The sequence below is a fragment of the Setaria viridis genome, chromosome 3, assembly GCF_005286985.2.
Source record: "Setaria viridis chromosome 3, Setaria_viridis_v4.0, whole genome shotgun sequence".
Taxonomy (NCBI): domain Eukaryota; kingdom Viridiplantae; phylum Streptophyta; class Magnoliopsida; order Poales; family Poaceae; genus Setaria; species Setaria viridis.
Window position 1 is genome coordinate 20,961,228 of NC_048265.2, and position 23,490 is coordinate 20,984,717.

The 23,490-nt window shown below is 44.0% G+C and overlaps 2 protein-coding genes across 3 annotated transcripts; one reads left to right on the top strand and one right to left on the bottom strand.

Annotated features, from left to right (window-relative positions):
* LOC117847194 (CSC1-like protein At4g02900) lies at positions 1-8,097 on the bottom strand. The gene is made up of 12 exons (XM_034728355.2): positions 7,662-8,097; positions 6,328-6,708; positions 5,977-6,126; positions 4,833-4,968; positions 4,577-4,678; positions 4,181-4,300; positions 3,981-4,061; positions 3,417-3,757; positions 1,445-1,690; positions 998-1,322; positions 581-814; positions 1-466 (listed from the first exon to the last, which is right to left on the bottom strand). The coding sequence occupies exons 2-12, from the start codon at positions 6,639-6,641 to the stop codon at positions 212-214; spliced, it is 2,304 nt and encodes a 767-aa protein (XP_034584246.1). The 5' UTR covers positions 6,642-6,708; positions 7,662-8,097; the 3' UTR covers positions 1-211.
* A 1,952-nt stretch (positions 8,098-10,049) lies between these two features.
* Positions 10,050-12,768, top strand: LOC117849859 (isoamylase 2, chloroplastic). Of its 2 annotated transcripts, XM_034731575.2 has the most exons (3): positions 10,050-10,930; positions 11,041-11,236; positions 11,313-12,768. In XM_034731575.2, exons 1-3 carry the CDS (start codon positions 10,193-10,195, stop codon positions 12,614-12,616), a joined length of 2,238 nt encoding a protein of 745 aa, XP_034587466.1. In that variant the 5' UTR covers positions 10,050-10,192; the 3' UTR covers positions 12,617-12,768. The 2 variants fall into 2 exon arrangements, with proteins under 2 accessions (XP_034587466.1, XP_034587465.1); XM_034731574.2 differs by having other exon boundaries at positions 10,051-12,768.
* The last annotated feature ends 10,722 nt before the right edge of the window (positions 12,769-23,490 follow it).

Sequence of the window (23,490 nt, forward strand, 5' to 3'; positions counted from 1 at the left end):
TTTGGCAAAAAAGTTCTTAATTGCTCAAATCTGCGTCTTGCAATAGCCCTCGTGTGCTAATGCAAGTGCTGATCATGTATTCATGTATAATATAATACAGCCTGTTTCAATATCCTATTTCCTCCTTTTGCATTTCCTTCGTGGCCAAACATTTACAAGATTACCAAACTCGGAATTTTTTTTTTACATTTTCTCGTGAAAGAATCAGGCTTTAGGGAGGAGGTATCCTACTGAACTCCCCTTCATTAGTGCCAGAACTTGAATTGAATTTGCTTCCTCCTGGTGTGGTCATGCGAGACTGCCGTTTTGTCACGACGAGGGGGTTCTTCTCTTCCTCATCTACGGCGACAAGCTGGTATATGTCATTTTTCTGGAAAACTGGGTGCACATAAGCACCCTTCAGGTAGTCTCTCAAATTTAAAGTTGGGTCATGCGCCCGTTCCAATGTGTCCTTTACCATAGCATCCTGCAAAACACGAAGTATAGATGCCATTTTATGTTATAATAGATCCCATTCTTCTATGCTTTCTGTACTGTTGGCACTACGCGATCATATTTGTGAAAATATTTTCAGTCTTACCTGCAAGGGGAACTTCACAAATGCTGGTTCAAACCGGCCCTTGCAAACATAGTGGAACCATATGGAGAGGACAGGAAGTGGGAGAAGAGCAACAGTGGACTTCTCTGCTTCCTGCGTGCTCAGCAATCCGAGTAGGAGGATTTGTGATACTATCAATGCTATGATTAGCCGCATGTGCACATCTGGCCAGAATTGTGCACCGCTTTCATATTGCTGATTATATACGTTAATTATCTTGTGACAAAGGAAAAAAATATTAGGGACCCAGGTAAGAGAAGAATGATGACAAGGCATAATATTTAAAGTACCAAATCAAGTATTGTTAAGAATAGTTGCTAGCAGAAGTTATTGTTTTGGTGGCAATGTGAAAACGGTGCAAACAAAGACACTCTGATTTAAACTCGAAGAGAGTAGTACCTGATGTCTGAAGACAAGATACGCGAGGCTGAAGAACACTATGATGAAGGGAAGGAGCATTGGCGTGACAACTGCATATACAAGCCCAAGCAGAAAGTACAACTGTAGTCGTGGTTCGTAGTTGTAAAAATCCAGGCTTCCAGGATCCATGGCCTGTTCGCGGTCCTGCTCAGTTCTGACCAAGAAAGCATTCTTTATATGGAACATGACTAATGGCTTCAACCGAAGAACTTCAGCAGCTATACCAGCCCAACCATCAACCATTATGTATGTCATGAAAAATGTTGCCTTCATGGGAATGGACTCTCCAACAACCTCTGGAATTCTTGAGTCGACAGAAACGAAAATTGACAGTATAAAATAATAGCATTTGTTAGGTAGATAGCAAATAAACTATCACGACCAAATATCATAATGCACAAGTAGTGACTTCTAGATTGAGCATACTTGTTAGCGGACTGATGGATAAACTTGTCGAGCTGTTGGAATGCTGTTCCGGTTATTACACTCCCCAAGAACACATTCACGAAAAGGAATATGTAGTATTTCATTGCTGTTTTCCTGTCCAATCCAGAGAGTGATGTGTGGCCTTCAATCTTGCTCATGGCCATTAGAATTGTTGGGAGAAGTATAAGGAAGATTTTCAATACGATTCCTGGCAAGAAACCTTGAATAACCGGTTTAAGGGAGTTTCTGCATGACATTGCACAAGCACAATAGAGTTTAGATCCTAAAGAAAACAATTATCTTTCAAACAATATATAATATAAAAGGCTGTTGGATCTTCTTTGTCCCACTCCAACAAGGAAAATCCTGGTATCTAAAACATGCAATCAGTAACACATTTCTATAAATTGACAAGCAATGTTTTCTTGCATTGCATCACAATTGTCATTCACTTACTGATATAACTTGGTAGTTCTTTATGAAGATGAGAAAAATGCATTTTGTAATCAGTACAGTTACACAAGAACATAATGGTAATGTTCAACAATTCCAGAGACCCTATTTGCAACTAAAAGTAGAATGTGATTATTCATGCTGCAACATGTTCAACAAATGTTAAGTTATTATACTAGCACAGGTTCACCTTCCCTATGAAAATAAAATAGTAAACGCCAAACAGGTTTTTGATACATTTTTCATATAAGCAAAAGCCACTAAACAACTAGAAGATGTTAGGGTCTGTTTGGATGGGAGACAATGTAGGACGGGACGGTCCCGGTCCAGTTTTCTGGGATGGGATGATCCCATTTCATGTTTGGTTGAACGGGATGGATCCGTCCCAATTTTTTGTTTGGTTGGAGAGATTATAACAGACGGGACGAGCACAGTTTTCTCCTTCCGTTAGACACCGTTTGTGGGCCCACCTGTCATACTAACAACATCTTCTTCCTCCTCCCTGCGCCACGCTGGCCTCCCCTGGGTCACGCCCGCGCTGCCCCTGCTCGCCCCCTCCTCCCCTGGGTCACGCCCGCGCCGCCCCTGGGTCACCCCGCCACCCCCCGATCCACCCCGCTGCCGCCCCTGCTCGCCTCTGCCAGCCATGGGGCGCCGTAGAGCTCACCCCCGCCGGCCTCCCCTGGGTCACGCCCGCGCCGCCCCTGCTCCACCTGCGGCGCTGCCCCCTGATCCACCCCGCCGCCACCCCTGCTTGCCCCCGCCGGCCATGGGGTGCCGCGGCGCTCACCCCCGCCGGCCAAGGAGGGTCGCAGCGCCGTCCCCACGGAGCTCGCTCGCCGCCGGCCGTTCACGCTCGCTCGAAGCTCGCCCCCCTGTCAGACACGAGACGGGAGGTGACGGCGTGCACGGGGGATGACCCCGTCTGCCACTTTTGGTGGGATGGGGACGTCCCGCATCTGGAGGGTATATTCCCTCCCGGGGATGTCCCCATCCCACCTATCTCCAAACCAAACGCGGGACGAAGTGAAATCGTCCCATCCCGTCCCACTTCGTCCCTGAAACCAAACGCACCCTTACTATTTGGTAGAGAAAAGTAGGATATAAAAGTTAGAACCAAGCTCCTTCCTAGAAAAGGTAGCCAAAGGTGACAATGTAGAAGCAATGGCTACCGAAACCAGCACTAATCAATTGATTTAACAAGAAAAGGATGTCTTATGAATCACAAGAGCTCTACATAAGAGGCTCCACTAAATCTCCGCAAAAATGATGCCTACCAATGAATTTCAAATGTTGACTGTTTTATTGTAAAATGTACAAACAATTGTGCCGACACAAACTCACTTCGAGTCTTCGACACTGTACTGATAAGTGATAAACTGATAATGAGTCACCGGAACTCAGTGTGAAAATTTTTCAAGTTGCAAGATGGCAGAAGTGTGATACTGTTAGTAAAATAGCATGCCATGGATGTTTTTTCATGAAATTTAACTGTAAAGTAACAAATAGTAACACTCACCTTTCTATTATAGGTTTTAAGAAAGGAAGCACCTTCTCGATATCATCTAGGTTGGCCAAGGATTGGACAATTGCGATTGGTACCATGAAGAAAAAGGTCAGAAAGAAGAATGAAACAGCTATAATAAGCCTTCTAACTGAGAGCTCAACATAAGGGATTGCAAGATTAGTCCAGAAAACATCACGCGGTTCTGGAGCCCATTCAGTTAACCACACAGTTGGATTACTTGTTTGCTGTGTTTGAGCACAAACAGCAGCCCCCCACCGTGTTTTGAAAGACACAAATGCCGCCGGCATAATAGAATTTGGATCAGTGATCACCTTTTGTCTCTCCTGATCTTCCTGCGATGCATGTGAAAACATTGTTCAGTATAATTAATATTATCAGGTAAATTTATGTACAATAAAAGCAAGAAGGGTTCTTGACAGTCTGATTAAAAGGTAATATTATGAATATTATCAGGTAATATTACCAGTATAGTGAATATTATCAGGTAATATTATCAGTGTAATGAACATTATCAAGATTATTAAAAGGAGGCTGTTCCTTAAAATGAAAGTATACCTGCTTACATAACTCCTCAATCTCATTTTTGTAGTATTCTATAGCATCCACTCTTTGCCCCCAAAGACCCCATAGTCCTGTCTATAAGAAATGTATTGGAGTCATACCACTTGCAATCTTTTACAAATCCATTGAAATAGAATTATGGATGGTATAAGTTTTTTAGTGCACGAGGATATGTTTGCAATGGAGAACTGTACCTTCATGGTTTGCCTTTTTGCAGGGTTTTTAGCATGCTTGTTTTCATAGTAGATTAACCAGTTTTGCAAGCCCTTCTTCTTCTCAACCAAGCCAGAAAGATGGTTTGCATTGTATACAATCTGTTGAGCAAATGTATAAATTTACTCCATACGAGAAGCTAAAACTGAATTCGAATTTTCTTTCAGTATTGTTGTAGACATGTTATCCTCTTTCAAAAGAGCAAGAGGGGAAAATAAACTCTTACTGCTTCAGTAAAGGATTAAATAAGTGCAGTCAAAGAATAAAGAACACAATGAAATATAAAGATCTGTTTCTTGTTTAAATTTTCTTGATCCCAGTCATATAGGTTATTCACCATGCCAGTATAGTGGACAGAAGCTAAGAAAAATTAGAACCTGGTGACTGAGGTAATTATCACGGTGATTCACAGCAAAGAAGTGCTCAACGTGCTCACTAACTGATTCATCAGGGTCTGGAGGTACATTTCGCACAAGGACCTAAATAAAGGTAGAAAAAGAATTAGGTAACAGGAGATTTTTACGCTTAAATAAGTTGTCTAATGAAAAATATTTCCTTTGAATAGGATGTGATCAACGAGTCTAATTAAAAATATTAGCCCATTTATTGAGATTGTATGGAAAGAACATTTACCGTGTATTGATCTGGTCGACGATTTTGATTAGCAAGAAAGCGCAATCTCATAGTTGTGACAACCTTATATTCATGAAACAACACAAAGAACGTCCAAATTGTAAACACATAGCACATTGCTATGTGTGCCCAAAACCTACAAAAAAAAAATCAATAACTTAGTAGATATATCAAGTCCCTCAAGTAGATAATTTATCAGCCAATGTGAAGTAACAGAAAATAGAAGAATACAAATTAACTAGAGAAGATGTCAGCTACAAAAAAAGGGCAGGTTCTTGTAAAAATGTAGATACCAGAAATAATTGAGTTTCGTCTGTTCGCAACCTATGCTGCCAGCGCATGGTTTTGCTTGGAAAAAACTTTTGATTCAGTAGGGTCTGTAAGGCATTGAATTCTCAAAACTCTCATTGCTGCAAACTTTGAGAACTCTATCTCTAGTCATTTTTGTTGATTAGAAAAGTGATTACTTGTAACTTGTCATTACCCAGTTGGTTTCCTGGAGATTTACTCAGAGATAACCACAGGAGTGACCGTAAGAAATTTAAAAAGATCATTTTCTGGTAATACATTTGGATTCTTCTATGTGCATCAAGATCTTGTGGCAGTCTAAAAAAAGAACTATTGGAAATTGTTCCGTTTATATAAGTAATTGATAAAAGATCATGCACTGGTCTTAATTTGTAGGAGTTTTAGTTAGGTATAAGTCATTGTTTGCATAAATATTTCCACGATCAATTTCTTTTATGTATCAAAAGTGTGCATCCATATTGTTCTTTCACCCTCAAACAGGCCAATTAACAAGTAATAAAGGCCCAATACTGGAGTAAATGAGAATAACCTGGAACATGTTAGAAAAACTCTAATTATATAACTGACAAATTATAAAAAGGACGAAAAATAATACTTTGAGTCTTCCAGAGCTTCTAATCAGGATTCTACGCTAATCTAAACAATAATTGAAAATGGATATCGGATATCTGAAATGGAAGTTAGGGCTAGCATCACTGGAATGCCCTGTATTAACTATTAAGCAACACTGCAACACATAGCTATCCAAATATGCAAGGGGCACGGTCCATTCTGATGCTGCAAAATGCACTATGCAACACATAGTTTGAGCAAACAGAAGTAGAATTAGTTATACCTTTTTGAACCTTTTCCAAGATTCGATATCGAAAGCTTGTCAATTTGGTCATAACTTAATCCCTTTTCACTTTCCAATGTTCCACTAGTCCAATTGACGGGAACTAGAACAGCAAATGCTAGCAGCGTAATTGGCACAAATATCTTCAAACTGCATATGAAGCGTGTGATGCACAATCATCAGGAAACATGATGTACTTATGCGGCGAATATATTGGTTTACCAGTGCAATGTTAAAACGAGTCAAATGGTCATGTTCTAATATCAAACTTGCAGTTCAGTTAATTTTTTTTGAACTTTGAAGACATGAAACTAAAAGCAATGATAGTGCAAAGATGAATATCATGCTCACCCAAGAAGATAGATGCGCACATATACTGCAGAGTCAAGTCCCGCATGCTCAATCAGTTCAGGTTCTGGCATTTTCAGTGCTGCGGGCATCCAGTTCAGAAACTGAATATATGTTGACATATCTGCATTGACAAACTTTGAGAAAACAGTTCCCAAGTTCCTTGGGCTGCTTCTTGTCCCTTTGAGGTACCATTTTGGAAAGTACACTCGATCATTAATAGGCTGTATCCTCAGAACCGCAAACGCAAGAAGGAACCCCAATGCAGACAGTATGTTTATGCCCGCAGAAACACCAATGTCAGTGAGGGAACCCATATTGCTCTAACTGTATTCACTCGAGAACAACCATCATACAGTAGTAGCCAGATGCCGGAGCAAAAATCTGCATATAAACAATCGCTTGGTCAATAACAGTTGTTAATTGGAATGTAATAAACATGGCCACTTGTTTGTCAACTCGTATGAAATTAGCTCCACGAACCCGAAGTCTTTAAACTCTGAAACTTTTGGGCAAATAAACGTAATTCAGGTTCACATACACAACCTCCTACATCTCACAACGAAGTCATAGCTGTTACTCCTTTTTTTTTTAAAAAAAAAGAACCGGCAGGAGTTCTACCGTCCATATATTAGTAAAGGAGAAGAGCAATGTCCAATAAAACAATGAAGCAATGTCCAATAAAACAAAGAGATCCTAAGCTCGGTAACAGGTCCAATGAAACAACCAAACAACCAGTCACTCCGCCCAAAAAATTCTGAAACATCTGGCGCCCACCAAGCGCCGAGCGCGAGCCTCCTCCACAGATGTTACTCTTTATGAAACTACTAGTCATGCTACATTTGTTTTCTACAACACGCAAGAGGGCTGCATATTTTTATATTAAGAAGATGATAAAAGGGGGTAAAGAACCCCTTACAAGAACCATACCCACACTCCCGAACAACAGCGCTGAAGAAATCTCTCGTTTGACAAGCGACGACCAATTGGGATAACTTAGTTTTGTAGGAGTTCAACTAGTTATGGAAACATGTATCTGTGCATTCCCATGCAAATAACCAAGGTGACAAGGCAACGCGATATCATATGTTTCCAGTGATAACTGAGCAACTATTTCCGATCGAGATATAATTAGGCCAAAAACAACAATGTACTAAAACACAAACGAAGAGGATAAGACATTCCATAAATCCACTACGTGCGCAAAATCACATCATGAACAATGCCGGCCGGACGTACGCTTGCCCCCTGGCGATACTCCGAAATCGCACGAGCAAGCGGCAGAGGAACGAGACACCCGCATTTCCGATCGACGCAGGGGAGGAGACGAGCGTTACCTGGAGGCGCGAGCAGGGAGAACGCGTCACCTCGACCCTGGGCGCGCGACCCCAGGGCCGGGAACGGGCTCCGATCGCCCCTGCTCGCCCGCCTTGTTGCCCTGCGCTTTTCGGCAGGAAGCCGACGACGGGACCGAGGCGCGCGGGAGGGGGATCGGCTACCGCGATCGGGGAAGGGAGGAGACGGACGACGGGGTGGTCGAATCCAATGGATCCGTGGGAAAATGCTCGCGGCGCCGCTGGCGTTGCCGATGGGGACAAGAGGGAGGCGCCGGCACGACGTGTTTTTACCCTTCCTCCCCTTCGGCTCCGCTGGCTCCGCCAATTGTTTTGTTGGTGCGCGGGGAGGGCGGGTGCACGCGCAACGGCGCAAGGCACAACGCCACAACGGAAATAACAACGACGTGGGGGCCTGGGGCTCCCAAGTTCCCAACTGCCGGCGCCCGGGCGCTTCCAAATGCGTGCGCGCTCTCGAGATTTTCGCGTGTTCCAACTTCCAAGTGGCGGAGGCGTCGTCGTACCCGTTGCCCCGCGGGCGCCTCCATTTTGCGCGTGGCCGGCACGTCGAAAACGGGGGCGTCGAGACCGTGACTCAGCTCGAGTGAAGCATTGGGTTGGGCTGAACTAAACTTTCGGAGCCCAACAAATAACTAGGCCAACAATACGAGTTCTATACAATACTCCCCGAACGGCTTCGTTTTCTAGTAGAAATTCATAAAGCACATTAGGACAATGTTGTAACTATAACTAGTACACTTTGGCGGTTTTTGAAGTAAACAAATCTTAAAGCAAAATTTGTTATTTGCAACTTGCGAGTGAAGGAGCATGTCTGCATTTACATGTTTGGAGAACATCTTCTATATGTAGGTATGTATATTATTTATGGTAATTTCGCATAAAACATTTGTGTGGAAATAGAATGAAAGTAGATTTCCTACCGTTTTCTCAGCTGCAGCAGACGAGAGGGAGTTCATGATCAATCTAGCCGTATCGGCAGAACAGGCAGCAAGTGGAAGATGAGAGCATCTGAGCATGAGTGGTTTGGAGATCTAGATAAGCACGAATTGTCTTGCTCTAAATAATTCGCAGTTGCAATGACAGGTACTATTATGGTCAAGTTTTTAAAAAGTGATCAGTTCTTAATTTATAAAGTGTTGAAAGTATTTATAACTAGAAACAGCGATAAACACCAGCAAATTAAAAGGGTTTGATCCAATTTATAGTTGCTCATCTTTTACCGTTCATGTTTACCGAAGCTGACACCACCGGCACATCCCCCGCACACAGACGCAGACACACAGTGACACACTGACACATCGGTTGCATTCGCCATTTCGTTAGGCTTGTTTGGTTGCATAGGATTCATTCTGGACCGGCAATGATTCCAGAATCAAGTGCTGGTTTCATTCTCTAAAGGTTGAATTTTCTTATCACCAAAAATTTTGTTGGGTAGGATACGGATTCAATCCAAGAGCTGAACTAATTGCAACAAAATAGACTCATAATAGGTACAACAAGAGATCGGGATTGATTCCACACTCCTCGACTCATGGATTGATCCCGGATCTGAATTAGGTGGAAGGGCTAGGATAAACCGGGTTTCAAATCATGGTGGGCTTAACTGAAAGCCCGTTCCTCTGGAATGTTATGGAATGGCTTGAAACAGCTTGGAATCCTTCCTTGATCCATGCCTGGAATCATTCCCGGTCTGGAACGAATCCTATGCAACCGAATAAGGGCTCAGCTGTCACACACTCGCTCGAGTCGAGTGCCATGCTCTCATGTTCATTGAAGGCTAAAGTTGACGCCACCAGCACACGTGACACCATCTAGAAAACGTCCACTTGCATCCGTGTGATTCCGTTTACTTAAGGTGTGTTTGGTTGCATGCACAACATGATGCATGAATGGATGATACTGGATGATGAGATTGCATATACTATACGGTTCACTCTTATTAGTAGAATAAGATATTAAATGGGATGGTACAATTCACCTAACCAAGTATCATTATTATATTGAACTATTCCATAAATAAATCAATGATACATGTAAAATTAGCGTCACGAACTCAAAAGGACGCACGGAAGCAAAGGAGCCCGCCCGCCCCCCGTGGCCCCGTACCAAAAGCAACGCCACCGGTCAGGAGAAAGTGAAGAAAGAGGACGGCGACGCGCGGCGCCACCGGCTGATGAGAGCCGTCCGCGCATCGCCCGGCGCCCGCCCTGATCCCGTGGGCCGCGCGCGTCCCCATCGGCCAAACCCAACCCGGATCTCCTCGCCCGCCTTCCGCATCGTTCTCCTCCCCGGCTCCCGCTTTTCCAGTTCCACCACGTGTGCGCCGCTCCTCGGCTTCAACCCCCCCCCCCCCCCCCCCCCCCAAAAAAAAAAATCTCCACTCCACCACACTCACCCGCCGAGTAGCCTCGTGCTCGTGTCTCCATTCCCCCCCTCGCACAGCACGCGATGCCCACCGACTGCTCGGCGCAATCCCGCACCCGCTGATCCCCCGCGCTCCCAAGTCCCAACCCATGGCCTCCTCCCTCCCCGCGCCGCCGGCCCCGCCCCACGCCTCCTGGCGCGGCCTCCTCCCGCCCCGACGCCCGCCGGCCCGCAGCGGCCCCCTCCTCGCCCGCGCGGCCGCGCGCTCCTGCCGCTACCGGTTCCGGACCGACGACGACGGCGTCGTGGACGTGGCCGTCGCCGGGGAGGACGGCGGTGGCGGCGCGGGGTACGCGGTCGCCGTCGAGGTCCCGGCCCGCGGGCGGGAGGGCGGGCTGGTGCTCCGCGCCGAGGGCTCCGGCGAGGGCATCCCGCTGGCGCCGTCGCCCGCGCCGGGGGGAGGCGCGCTCGCGGCCGAGCTGTCCTACGGCGGGGCGCGCGCGCCGTTCCACGTCTCGTTCCTGCTGGCCGACGCGGCGGGGGCGGAGATACGGACGCACCGCGGGACGAGCTTCCGCGTGCCCGTCGGCGTCGGGCGGGGACGCCCCGCGCCGCTCGGCCTGTCCCTGTCCGGGGACGGGGCCGCCAACTTCGCCGTGTACAGCAAGAGCGCCAAGGGCGTGGTGCTCTGCCTCTTCGACGGCCGGGGTGCCGGTGGCGGCGACGAGCCCGCGCTGGAGATCGAGCTCGACCCGTACGTCCACCGAACGGGCGACGTCTGGCACGTCTTGCTGGAGAGCGTGGAGGGATACGCCAGTTATGGCTTCCGCACCGGGCTGTTCGCATTGTTCGGCATCGACCGCCCGCTGCTCGATCCGTATGCAAAGGTAATCGGGAACTTCGTCCCTGACGACACTGTTAATGACGAGGGGCTCGCTGTGCCATCCGTAAGGTGCCTTGCATCCTTGTTGAATGCACCTAGCTACAATTGGGGCAGGGACAAGCACCCATCTTTGCCGCTGGAGAAGCTGGTGGTGTACCGGGCAAATGTGGCTTTGTTCACCAAGGACAAGTCGAGCGGGTTGCCAGAGAATGTTGCCGGTACTTTCTCTGGGTTGGCTGCAAAGGTAGAACACTTCAAGAGTCTTGGCGTCAATGCGGTTTTGCTGGAGCCAGTGTTCCCGTTCCACCAGGTGAAGGGACCATACTTCCCATACCATTTCTTTTCACCGATGAACTTGTATAGCAGTGAACGTTCTAGTCTCTCAGCTATCAGGTCTATGAAGGATATGGTCAAGACAATGCACAGACATGGAATAGAGGTTCTCTTGGAGGTTGTTTTCACGCATACTGCTGAAGGAGGAGCAGAGTGTCAGATGATATCGATCCATGGCATCGATGGTTCATCATACTACATTGCTGACGGGATTGTTGGATGCAAGGCAAGCGTATTGAATTGCAATCATCCAGTGACTCAGAGGCTGATTTTGGACAGCCTCCGCCATTGGGTGCTTGATTTCCATGTTGATGGGTTTTGCTTCATCAATGCCCCTTTCCTTGTCAGAGGTCCAGGTGGTGAGGGCCTGTCGCGGCCTCCCCTTCTTGAAGCCATAGCATTTGACCCTGTTCTTTCAAAGACTAAGATCATTGCAGATCCTTGGTCTCCACTTGACATATCTAATGTGCAATTTCCATTCCCTCATTGGAAAAGATGGGCTGAGATGAACACAAGATTCTCTATGGACGTGCGCAAGTTTCTCAAGGGAGAAGCACTTATTAGTGATCTTGCTACACGCTTGTGTGGCAGCGGGGACCTATTTTCCTCAAGGGGCCCAGCATTTTCGTTTAATTATGTGTCCAGGAATTCTGGACTTACTCTTGTTGATCTTGTGAGCTTCAGCAGTGATGAGCTTGGTTCTGAGTTCAGCTGGAATTGTGGTGAAGAAGGACCATCAGAGAACAATGCAGTCCTCCAAACGAGGCTAAGGCAGATACGCAATTTCTTGTTCATTCTATTTGTTTCCCTTGGTATTCCTGTTCTGAACATGGGTGACGAATGCGGACACTCTACTGCTGGTTCAACATCATACGAGGATAGAGGGCCTCTGAACTGGAAAGCCTTGAAGACCATTTTTGTTAAGGAAGTTACTGGGTTTATTTCATTTCTATCTGCACTAAGGAGTCGACGAGCAGACATTTTTCAGAGAAGAGAATTTCTAAAACTTGAAAATATACATTGGTATGGGAGCAACCTATCTGAGCCCCAGTGGGAGGATCCGACTAGCAACTTTCTTTGCATGCACATAAATCCAGAGCTGGGCGAAAATACGCCAGATTCAGTCAGAGGTGATTTGTATATCTGTTTCAATGCAAACGAGGAATCAGTGAGTGCTACTTTACCAGCTCTTGCAGAAGGATCCATGTGGCTGCGCTTGGTTGATACATCACTTGCATTCCCAGGTTTCTTTTCAAGCGAGTCTAACCCTAAAGTACACCAAGTGCCAGGATTTTCCTCTTATCAAGTAAAAGCACATAGTTGTGTTTTGTTTGAATTGAAGAGGGTTCTTTCCTAGTTTCTGATGTCAAGCATGAAGCCCGAGTGGTTTCAGTAATAAATAGAAACTTTGTGGATACAACTTTGAGAGGCCCTCGGTTCCAATAAGTTGCAATTTGCAACCTTCTTGTACATGAGAACGTTTTCAATAAAAATCCCTCATTTTCTCAACTGACCGAAGCCTTGGTTTAACATTCTTTATTTGAGAAAAGTTTATGATGATAAAATCCGAAATTTTTGCAGATGGAAGGTATGTCTGGTTCCTTACTGTCCTTTTGTTACCTGAGCCCCTGGGCCCCTTGAGTATCTATTAAAAAGAAGTATGCTTGTTAGCACTGGCGGAGGGTACTAGTGGCCAAAGGGCATCTTTGAATCTGCTGCGAATATGTTGAAGCAACCAGAGAAGGTGCAGATTTTACAAGTGGAATCGGTCACGGAGTTTCCAGCCTCCCTGAAATGGTGACAACTGATTATGATTGAATGATAATGCTGTCTGCATGGAAGCTAGAAGTAATTGGTTTGCCTTGATTATTCAAAGCATAATCGTTAGTGGTGAATCGTGATCATATACGGAGTACTAGTTTGTCCGTGTATGTTGTTTACGCTGTTAATAGATGACAGTTTGCACTCCATCTCGAGCTTGATGTTCCCTACCATACTATACTCATTTTGAAGTCTGAACTCATCTGGACGTGAAACTGCCGTGCCTTTGGCCCCGGAGGTATAGCATCCTTCGTTGCAAAGGTTGGAAGTTCACCGCGAAACGCGAACCAGCAAGCATCGGCGTGTCATGTCGGACGATGCGCGAAACCAAACAGCAGCAAAGGGGATCTAGGACTCAGTGAGTTTCATGGAAAACCCCACAAGACGATGCCCAAAAGCCATTTAAAATAGTGTATCTGGAACAACTATTCATGTTCCGAACAGCAGTGAGAGTTATAAAAAGTGCAGTGGTATAAAAAAATGATTACTTCTGCACACCCTGTGCGAACTAGACGATAGATGGTGGAATGGTTAAATTATTGCAGAGAGTCAATTTATAACAGCACATGAATGCTACTCGACTTCTAGGTGTGGCCGTATGCATCGGGTAATATAAAAAGGCCGGAACTTATCCTTTGTCTTGAACAAATTTCGCCTTCGAGGTTACAAAGGCAGAGCATCGTAGACGGCTCCAAGCTACACGAGTTTATAGAAAGTCACTTGGGAGACCGCAGTTTGTGCAACACGAGTTCATATAGTTTGGAAGACTCATACAATGTCATATCAATGTCCATAGTTGGAAGATAGATTCTACTCCATTAGACATGGGAGACATCTGGAACATGGGACTCACCAGCATAGAAGCAACCCACGCAATCAAGTAGATTATCACCGCAATGGCATTGTCAAACACCTGATGCACCAGAGGTACGGGTGACTAGTCTAGGAGGACGATGCTAGAATAGAAGTTTGCCAAAACAGAGCTTCAGAAGTGACCTAGCTGAGTCATTCGATTTCAGTGTCTCCTTTTCATGCTAAGTTGCTAACTGATGGAAGAATGTTCGCTTTGGTAACTATTCACACCCTCCTTAAAAGTTTCCTTTCAACTATAAATGATAAGCTAAACACAGATGGCAGATTATTTCTAGGAATCAGTATCATTGTAGTTTGGTTTGGCGTGGAAAAACATTCTATGAAGCCGGATGTATTTGTTGGCGGGTTGGGTGCTGGCTCTTGCTTTCCTGTAACCATTGGCACTTCAATTGATGCGTACTGATAAGGAGTATGTGCATTTGGATTGGATCCTGATAAGGAATTTTGGTTGGATCGATCTAGGGAAAGGCAAAACTATTTCCCAGACAAAATGATAGCAAATCTAAAAGAACCAATTTCTTAGACAAAATTTGTAGAAATCAACTTATACACAAGCTACATTCTGGACAGAAAGAATTTTAGCTGGATCAAGAAAAAAGTTGTGTAAATTGGATTTGACATGAACAATTTTCTAGACAAGATGCTAGAAACCAGTTTGGAAGAACCTGTTTCCTAGACAAAATTGATAGAAATCAATTTGGACACAAGCTATTTATTTCTCCACAAATGGAATTTTGGCTTGATATAGGAAAAGCCGCCTAAATTGGATTTGATAGAAACTATTTTCTACTCCCTCCGTTCTAAATTGTAGGTCCTATAGATATACACTATATCTAGATGCATAATAATATCTATGAACCTAAAAAAAGCTAAAATGACCTACAATTTGGAAGGGAGAGTAGATAAGATGCTCGAGCAAATTTTGGTAGTGCTTAGACCATCGGATGCAGAGCAAATTTACATATATAGGCTCTGTTTGTGCCATTCGTCATTTTGCGGATTCTAATATGTACAATCCAAGCCTATCTATGTAATCTCTGTCTCCTGCCTAATTACAATAGCAAACTGCAAACATATACTACCTCCATCCTTAAATGTATGACATTTAGGACAAGCTACTTAGTTCATTTTTGAACTAAATAGTTTGTCCTAAACGATCATATATTCAAGAACGGAGGGAGTACTACATTTCAACTGCCACGATTTGCATTAGGCTGCCTCTACCAATGCTAAAACCTCCTCCGCAGTGCCAGGGAGAGGGTAGCCAAACTTTTCAATCGCAACACACAGAAGCAAGGTCGTTAGCCCCGCCACAGCATACCAAGTAGCTCGACCAGTCGATGACTACCGGTCATGGTTGCTAGCCTGCTCCTTCTGTGCCATTCAAGAAAAGTTGTCCCTGAATTCCAGATGCCTCCCAAGCTTATGTAACCAACACCATGTCATGGATATACTTGAGCTCTGGGTATCAATTTATCATGCATGACTTGATAGTTGAAACTCCACTATTCCGTAGTTCCGATTCTTCATGGCTGGCTAAAATAACCTTTCTCTAGTCTCCATCTTTTCCATTGTGAAGCCATCTGCAGTGCCGCGCGCCTTTTATAAGGCATGAGATTTTTTGCACCGAGCAAGTAAATACAGTATTCAACCAATCCAACCATCGAACTTGCACAACTTGCAGCTATCTCTCCTGTTGCCTTCTTCTTAACGCCTAAGGCTAGAAGAGGACACTATGCTATTCACTGCTGTGCAATAATTCAAGCGTATGGCCATCGGATCTACCCAGTACATGTCGTATAGATTGTCTCTTGATACCCCTGCTCAGAAAGTGCATGAGTCCAGTGATAAAATTATTTTTCTATACAGGCATCTTTTTTTTTCTCATGTGACCACCTGAGGCGCATCGGTCACAGTATATCTGCTGCTCGATTTCTAGTGACTTCAAATCAAACTTCATGGCTAAACTAGTGAAAACCCAATTGGAGCTTTGGAGTTGGACCATTCTGGTGCATTGAAAGGGGATTTTTTTTTGTTTCTCCTCGTGATTTTTTTACCACTTAGTGTTCTCCCCCGTTGCCAAGCTACAAAGTGAGCTTTGGTTTTCTGCTAGTTTTTTTTTTCTCTTGAACGCGTCATTGTATTACAGAAATCAATAGAAATGCCAATCCGTTTACAATGCCGCGGAGCAAAGAAAGAAGAAAGTCAATGACTTGTAGCACCTTAATTAAGCATAATCATAGGTCATAATTTACAATCCTACATTTTTTATTACTATGTTGGTGCAGAGAGGCCCCAATTATACAAGCAGGACTTCATACGGCGTCTGATAAGAAGACATTAATATGCTCTAATTTATCCATCCATATACAACTAAGGTTCACCTCTCGAGTTAGTTTGTATATGAATTCGTGCACAGGGCCAGGCCTCGGGGCTGATCTGGCATGAGAGCTCCAGCTAAGCCTGGGGAGGGTATAGGCAAACCCACTCATACTCACACCCAAATCCAAATATATTATACACTCCTTACCTTCCCAATCCCATCAATATCCAGTAGATAAATTAATTTTGTGCTACACATACACACACATATACATATCCAATTGATTAATTGTACCCTTCTCATACCCTACCCTCCCCATTTCTAGTGGATATATAATTTTGTACCAATACCCTACTCATTTGAAGTGGGTGTAGATTTGGGGAGTGGGGATGGATATCCAGTAACATGCATAGCACCAGCTACATGCTTGCACAGCATGGCGAAACCATGGACAAGAGAGGGGAAGAAGAGGGGTAGGAAGAAGAAAAGGAGGCGCAAATGTTATTCAATTTGCAGACTTGCAGTATTCCTAAAGTCATACAAGAAAAATGTGAATGTGGTACATGATTGATACAGTATGTCTCGGCCATGCATCGCTTCTCCTGCGCAACACCTCCTGGACATGGACCACTCCACCCACTGGATGATGTATTCGAATTCATGATGTCTTCCAAGCTTATGTAACCATGAACCAATTGTGCACGACCTACCTGAGGTTTGCAAATATATAATTATAATAAGTTGTGGAACTATATTTGTCTCATAAGACTTGGCAGAAGGTATAAACTATGCTCTCTCAATTTTCTCTATCCCGTGCCTTGACCCTTGAGCTGCAGCCGTTTCTAGCTAGTACTTACTTTTATAAGGCCATAAGATTTTTCCACCGGTCATTCTAAAATTTCTCTATTACAAAACCATCCAACCGAACCGCACGTCAAGACCAATAAAGGCATCCGGACAGAGTGTTTCGATGATTTTCTGTTCGCAAAAGATTGTTTTGATTACGAAGTCGCACATGTCTCCCACAACCATTTTTACTACTAATTTTTATTTTAGCATATCTAGAGGACTTATAAAACTATACCATATGAAAGTACACTAGCAGTTTTATTTTTATAGTTTCGATTTAATATTTCTAAAGTAACTGTAGCCAAAGTTTCACAGGTATCTGCACTACTGCAAAATACATTCTTTATTGATTATGAGAAAGTGCATCACCCAAATATTGTCTACAATATGTCAGTATGTAATTCTTTTGTCACATCACATTTATATAAATTTAAAACACAGCTGATTTCCCTAATCCCTATGCCCATTTTGTGGACATCAACAGGCTTTCCGATACACACTTCTCATCGTTGATTCTAGTCTGTCCTTCAACTCCCTGCTGACATCCACCATGTAATATGATCCAAGGATCCCTTTAGGCTCAAGCAGCCGCTGACATCGATCTGGCTCGGGGGTCCATCCATTCTGAAAGCCAATCGGTGCAACTCGACCTCTGCTGAAGCATTGGGCCAGAAAGCATCGCATAGCGATCACACGAGATACCCTGCCGACTGATGTCATGTGACACGACGTACAGTTTTTTCATCTGGAATAATTGTTTCAGTTCCCAACACCTCCCATCTCTAAGGCCTAGTGCTTGAAAGCTGGCAGCAGCAACAATGGACTATAGTTTGAGAAGGCACAAGCACCCATTGGTTTTTACTGCCCTGCTGCCTCAGCTCCTCACTTGTTTTTCAAAGCCAGCATTGTGGCCCTCTTCTGGCCTTTTAAAGCCAAGGAATACTAACTAGCTACTGCTCAATAACTTTTTCCATTGTCCAGCAGGATCCACACATAGAGGACAGCGTAATCAATATGTTGTCAGCATATTTGAGTAGTTGTAGTTTGAGATGATCGGATTAATAGCCAAAGAGGACCAAAAGTTTTGTGGACTACAACGGCTGCAAACGGCAGGGAGAAGTAATATAGATATAGATAAACTAAACAATGAATCTTCTTTTATATAGCATATGAGAGGCCATCACAATATAGAAAAGTAGTATGAAAGGTGGGAAACCCAAATATTAACCGAAAGGAGGCAATTGATTTTTCTCTAGGCTCGGATAATTTAAATTGAAGGACATGACAATTTTGTGCCTTGCAGTATTTTCTATATTTTATCTCGTATGCTTTGTTTTAAAGGAATTACTCCCTCCAGTTCCTTTTATAAGGTGTATTAAGATTTGAAAAGTGATTAGAAATATGGAAAAATCCAAATTACTCCCCTCAAGTATAACCAAAGTCTGGATAATCCCTTAAAGTATTTTTTTTCAATTTACCCCTTAATATAATTTGTCTTTTTTGTTTCTCCATGCACAAGTGGAGTCTTAAGTTCAAATTTTACAAGATGATAGCAGACATCATAAGACATGTGAAAAAAATATATCATGATTTTTTATCATTATTTTGATAGGGTAGAATATTTAATAATAACATTTATCCTTGAGATACAAAATTATATAAAAACTAATGATGAAAAAGTTATAAAATATTTTTTAAATATAGATTATGATGTCCACTACTACCCTACAAAGTCTCAAATTAAAATTCAATTTGTGTATGGAGAAACAAAAATGACAAATTGTATATGAGGTAAGTTGAACCAAATAGTATAGTTTAGGGGGTAAATTGAACCAAAACATAGTTCAGGGGTTATCTAGACTTTCTCTATACTTGAAGGGAGTAATTTGGATTTTTCCTAGAAATATAGTTTGACCATCATTACTCTTATAATATATCTTACAAAATCAATTCTTATAAAAATATATTTGAAATGTAGATCTATTGTTACAATTATTATATTTCAAAGGTAAAATAATTGGTCAAAGTAACGGTGTTGGACTTTTTCGAGTCTTAATATACACTATATTTTGAAACAGAGGAAGTAATATGTGATGTTAACTCAACAATGACAACATAGGGATGACTTACTGATATTGCTCTCCGTAGCAAGTTATTTTTTGGTTCCATTAACTTGGATATAAATTTATAAAAGCGCCACCATCACAATAATAATGGATAAAAGATACGGGGTAGACGTGGCTCTAAGGGCGTCTCCATTGTACGGGAGCAACCTCGTTCCTATATATTGAAGCGCATATATCTGGTAAAAAATCCCACAATGTTTAGACCCGCCTACCGCACCACGCCGTTTCCTCTTCCGTCTTCCCCCTTCCTCCCTGCCTCCTCTCTCTCAATCTGATGCAAATCCACAACACCTGGCTCCCCAAAATCACCAAATCGAGCTCCTGGAGGCCAAATCTGAAGGCTATGGTGCTAGATTTTGGAGAGGATGGCCGCCTGGTGAAGCGCCCCCTTCGTGGCTGAGGTAAGGGCGCCTGCCCCTAGAGACGGGAGCAAAGGTGAGCCAGCGATGATGAGGCTGGGCTCCCAGTTCCGCCTCCTACACCATGCATCTTCGACGGCGGGAGAGGCAACAACAGGGAAGAGAAGTGGGAGAGAGAAGAACAGAGCTTTTTTTATTCCATAGGACTCGCTCCCTTGTACGGGAGCCGGTTCTTTGTTTTCGCGATTTGGAACCACCCGTGCAATGTATAGGACCGGCGTACATGGCCAACCGGGCGGCACGGCACGGTACTGGCATGGGCGCGGCACGGCACTATGCGGTACGGTGGCTTAGCCTTGCCGTGTTGTGTAGTGCCGCCGTGCCGACATCTCGATCCTGGCACGGCTCTATGGGCGATCAGCCGTGCCGTGCTGTCGAGCATGGTAGCCCGGCGTGCCCGCGTCGGTCTGAGGTCGCGCCACCCGCTCCGTCGTCGCCGCGGCGCCAGGTGCTGAGGGACTCGCCTGCGGGGGGCCGCGCCGCCACTGCCGCCGCCGCCTGCGCTCGCGTGGGAAAACAGAGATGGGGAAGAGAATAGAGAGTGAGGAACTCTATAGTTTCCAAAATTATATATGACTTGATGTAAAACAGAGACGGGGAAGAGAATAGAGAGTGGGGAAGAGAATAGAGAGTGAGGAACTCTATGGTTTCCAAAATTATATATGACTTGATGTGAATCTAACGGCTCTGATTTAGTTAGGGGATCCAACAACTAATATTTATCGAGCCAGCATAGTGTCAGCCCATTAAGCGTGCCGTGCCCGTACCGGCACTGCGGGCCAGATTGACGGCCAAGCCCGGCACTACCTACGGGCCGTGCCAGGCACTGGCACGATGGGCGTTGTGATGGGTCGTTACTGGCCGTGCTTCTTAGTGCCGTGCTTGGGCTGGCCCGTAGGGCCCGGGACAAATGGCCAAGCCACCGTGCCGAAGGTATAGGACTGGGTATGGAAGCTCCCATTGGAGTGGCCCTAAGAGGTAATGATGATTAACATTATTGCTTGGTGTGCCCGTCCCAGCACTGTCACCCATTTATACACTCAGCTTTTCTTGTGGTAACCATAGAGCCATCTCATCACGAATATGAGCGACTGCCGACTGATTATAGCATCACTACCTGAGGGGAGTAAGCGACTAACCCATCCAATAATGAAGAAAATACTAAAAGGAATGTTACTTTGAACAATTTAAACAAATAGTGAGAGGCTGGAACTGTAATAATGAATGGTTGTGCAAAACTCAAGCAAAAGACCGGAATAAAATTCCTTTTTTTCTAAAAAAACAAATAGTGAGAAGTCCCATGGCTAATAATCAATCCAATTCAAAATACATGCTGTTTAGGATTCATATCGAACAATTTTTTAACTTTAATCCCTGATATATAAACATTTAAAAAGGTTGATAATGTAAGATAAATGTTGGTAGATTCACCATGAAAAATACTTTCAAAATATTTGGTTACCATTCTTTGCAATGTCATGTTTCCATATACATTATTGGCCAAAGCTTCGCCTTGGAGACGTATAGATGTCCTAAGTGACATATATTTTGGATCAAATAGAGTAATATAGTATTCTAAACCTTTGAAAAGAGAAGGCACAGTATACTAACTAAAGGAACCGTATCAATTACGAATTTGGAGAACAACAGAAGATGAACTGTATCTGCCGGCGCAAGGACATCTTGAAAAGCTTAAAAACGTGTCATTTGGGTGAGCCTCTATGTCGACCTGAGCCAAATGGTTCGGGTGTGTTTAGGGGTGGTAAAGGATCCTTTAATTTAGCCTAGCAAATTTAAGGATCGGGTCTATATGATTTTGAGCTAAATAAATATAGAGCTGAGTTGGATTGTGAAGGAGATATGAGGGCCATGATCCATTACTACCTCTAGGTGTGTTTGGTTTTTAGCTGACGAAGAATCCTGCCAAAATTGGCTAATAAGCTTAATCTTGGATGTTTGCAAGAGTTCGCCAAGCACACACCCTTCTGGTCCTGCCCTGCTATAGCCAAATTGTAGGTGGCTAAAACTCTGCTCAAACCAAGGAATGGATTGGTTTGAGCATAAACAACATGGCCATCCCAAAAAGTGACATTTGGTCTCCTGATGCCTCGTATGCCCAGAATTTCCTACTCTAGTCAAAAGGCGGATAGTTGCGTTTGTTTGAACCAGCTTTGTGGCTTTGGTCTTCCCCTTTTTATGCCAAGGGAAGATACATACAGTTAATTTCAAATATTCGGTAATTGGACAATTTGCATCAGGTCCATAGTACATTAGTACATAAGAGGACAAGCAGTGGATTACCATTAAAGCCAACTGTTGTGCTATTGAATTATGGAGTGCATAGTACTATTGCTCTTGTAGTTTCTGGATAAATAATGTCAGATTAATTGCCCAAGACAATCCAAAGGGAAGGTCGGCTTTATTTATGATTAGCGTAGAGTAGAAGGCCAAATCTCACGGGTCAGAGCCCGGGAGACGTCTGACCTTCAGACAGAGATCCATGTCGATCTGCCGTTAATCCATGTCACTGCTTAGTGCTTGTGTTGCTTTCCTTCTGGTAGTTCATTTCAGAGCACTATCTTTATGGGTCATTGAAGTGCAGTTGCACAAAGCCCTGCCGGCGCTATGTTACATTCCGTGCTGGAGTGGTGAATTTCGGTACGCATATATACTCTTGTCAGATAAAAAATCGAGAGCCTAACAGTGCAAATATTGCATATTAACCTGCACAACTATTTTTTTTAATCATCTGGCTCTCCAACAACGTAACCTTATACGGAGAACATAAGATTGGCTTCAGCATAGCTAGAGGTCTCCATTGCTCCGTTGCCGTTGTTTGTGAAGCAAACATTGCGAAGTTATAACAACTTCTATTTAGGATACAGGTATGCATTTTTACTTGGAAATGTTGCTTAATAGAAAAGTATGATGTCACAAACAATCTACTTATACTACACCAATCCGAAAACATCTGAAGTTTAGTTCTCAAACATAAATGATGACCTTTCAAGCTAACATCATTTGTTCAAATCTGATGAATCCACGATACTGCTACTGTGGGTCGTCATGTGAATACCATATTCCAGAGATGTTTGTCATATCTAGTAGTAAGCGTTTGCATTTTCTCAGCACCCATATTCCTAGTTGCACTCTTGGGGAAAATGTAGGTTAGAATAGCAATATATATACAACTGTGGCCAGCCCGGTCGTTTCACACTGTACCACATGTCCACACAAGTGTTTCCAATTTTTCGCAAGTGCGCATCAAGTACTCCCTCCATACTGGTAAAAAATGACGTTTAGGACAGCATTTAGCATACCAAGGAGTGATTAATTAGGGTAAAGTTTTCCCTGTCTACCCCTATTAGATACAGCTGTGGCTGCATTCCATACAAGAAAGTTCCACACCCTTACTGGCTAGCGCAGTGGGGGTTGGTGTCTGGTGTTGAGAGCGGTGCAGGTTCGACTCCCCACTGTCTCCATTTTTTTTTGTAGTTTTAGCGCATTTTGCATGGCTTGCGCGCGGCCTGGACGATTTCGCGCTGCATGCATGGCGCTTCTACTACTCCAGCCCCGCTTCTTTTTGGCAAAACACACTGGTTGCCGCTTCTTTTTTTTTTCTTTGCGCGCGTTTTGAGCGTTTGGTTGCGCGCGTTTTACCAAAAACAGTTCGCGCATTGGACCTTTGGGTTCCAGCGGCCGCCTGGCTATTTATTCCCTTGTTGCATGCGCCTGTGTACTAGACTGTTCATTTGCTAGAACCAGCTGAACACATGGCCAGCAGTTCCATTCGCCTGTAGTATTAGAACCAGTAGAACGC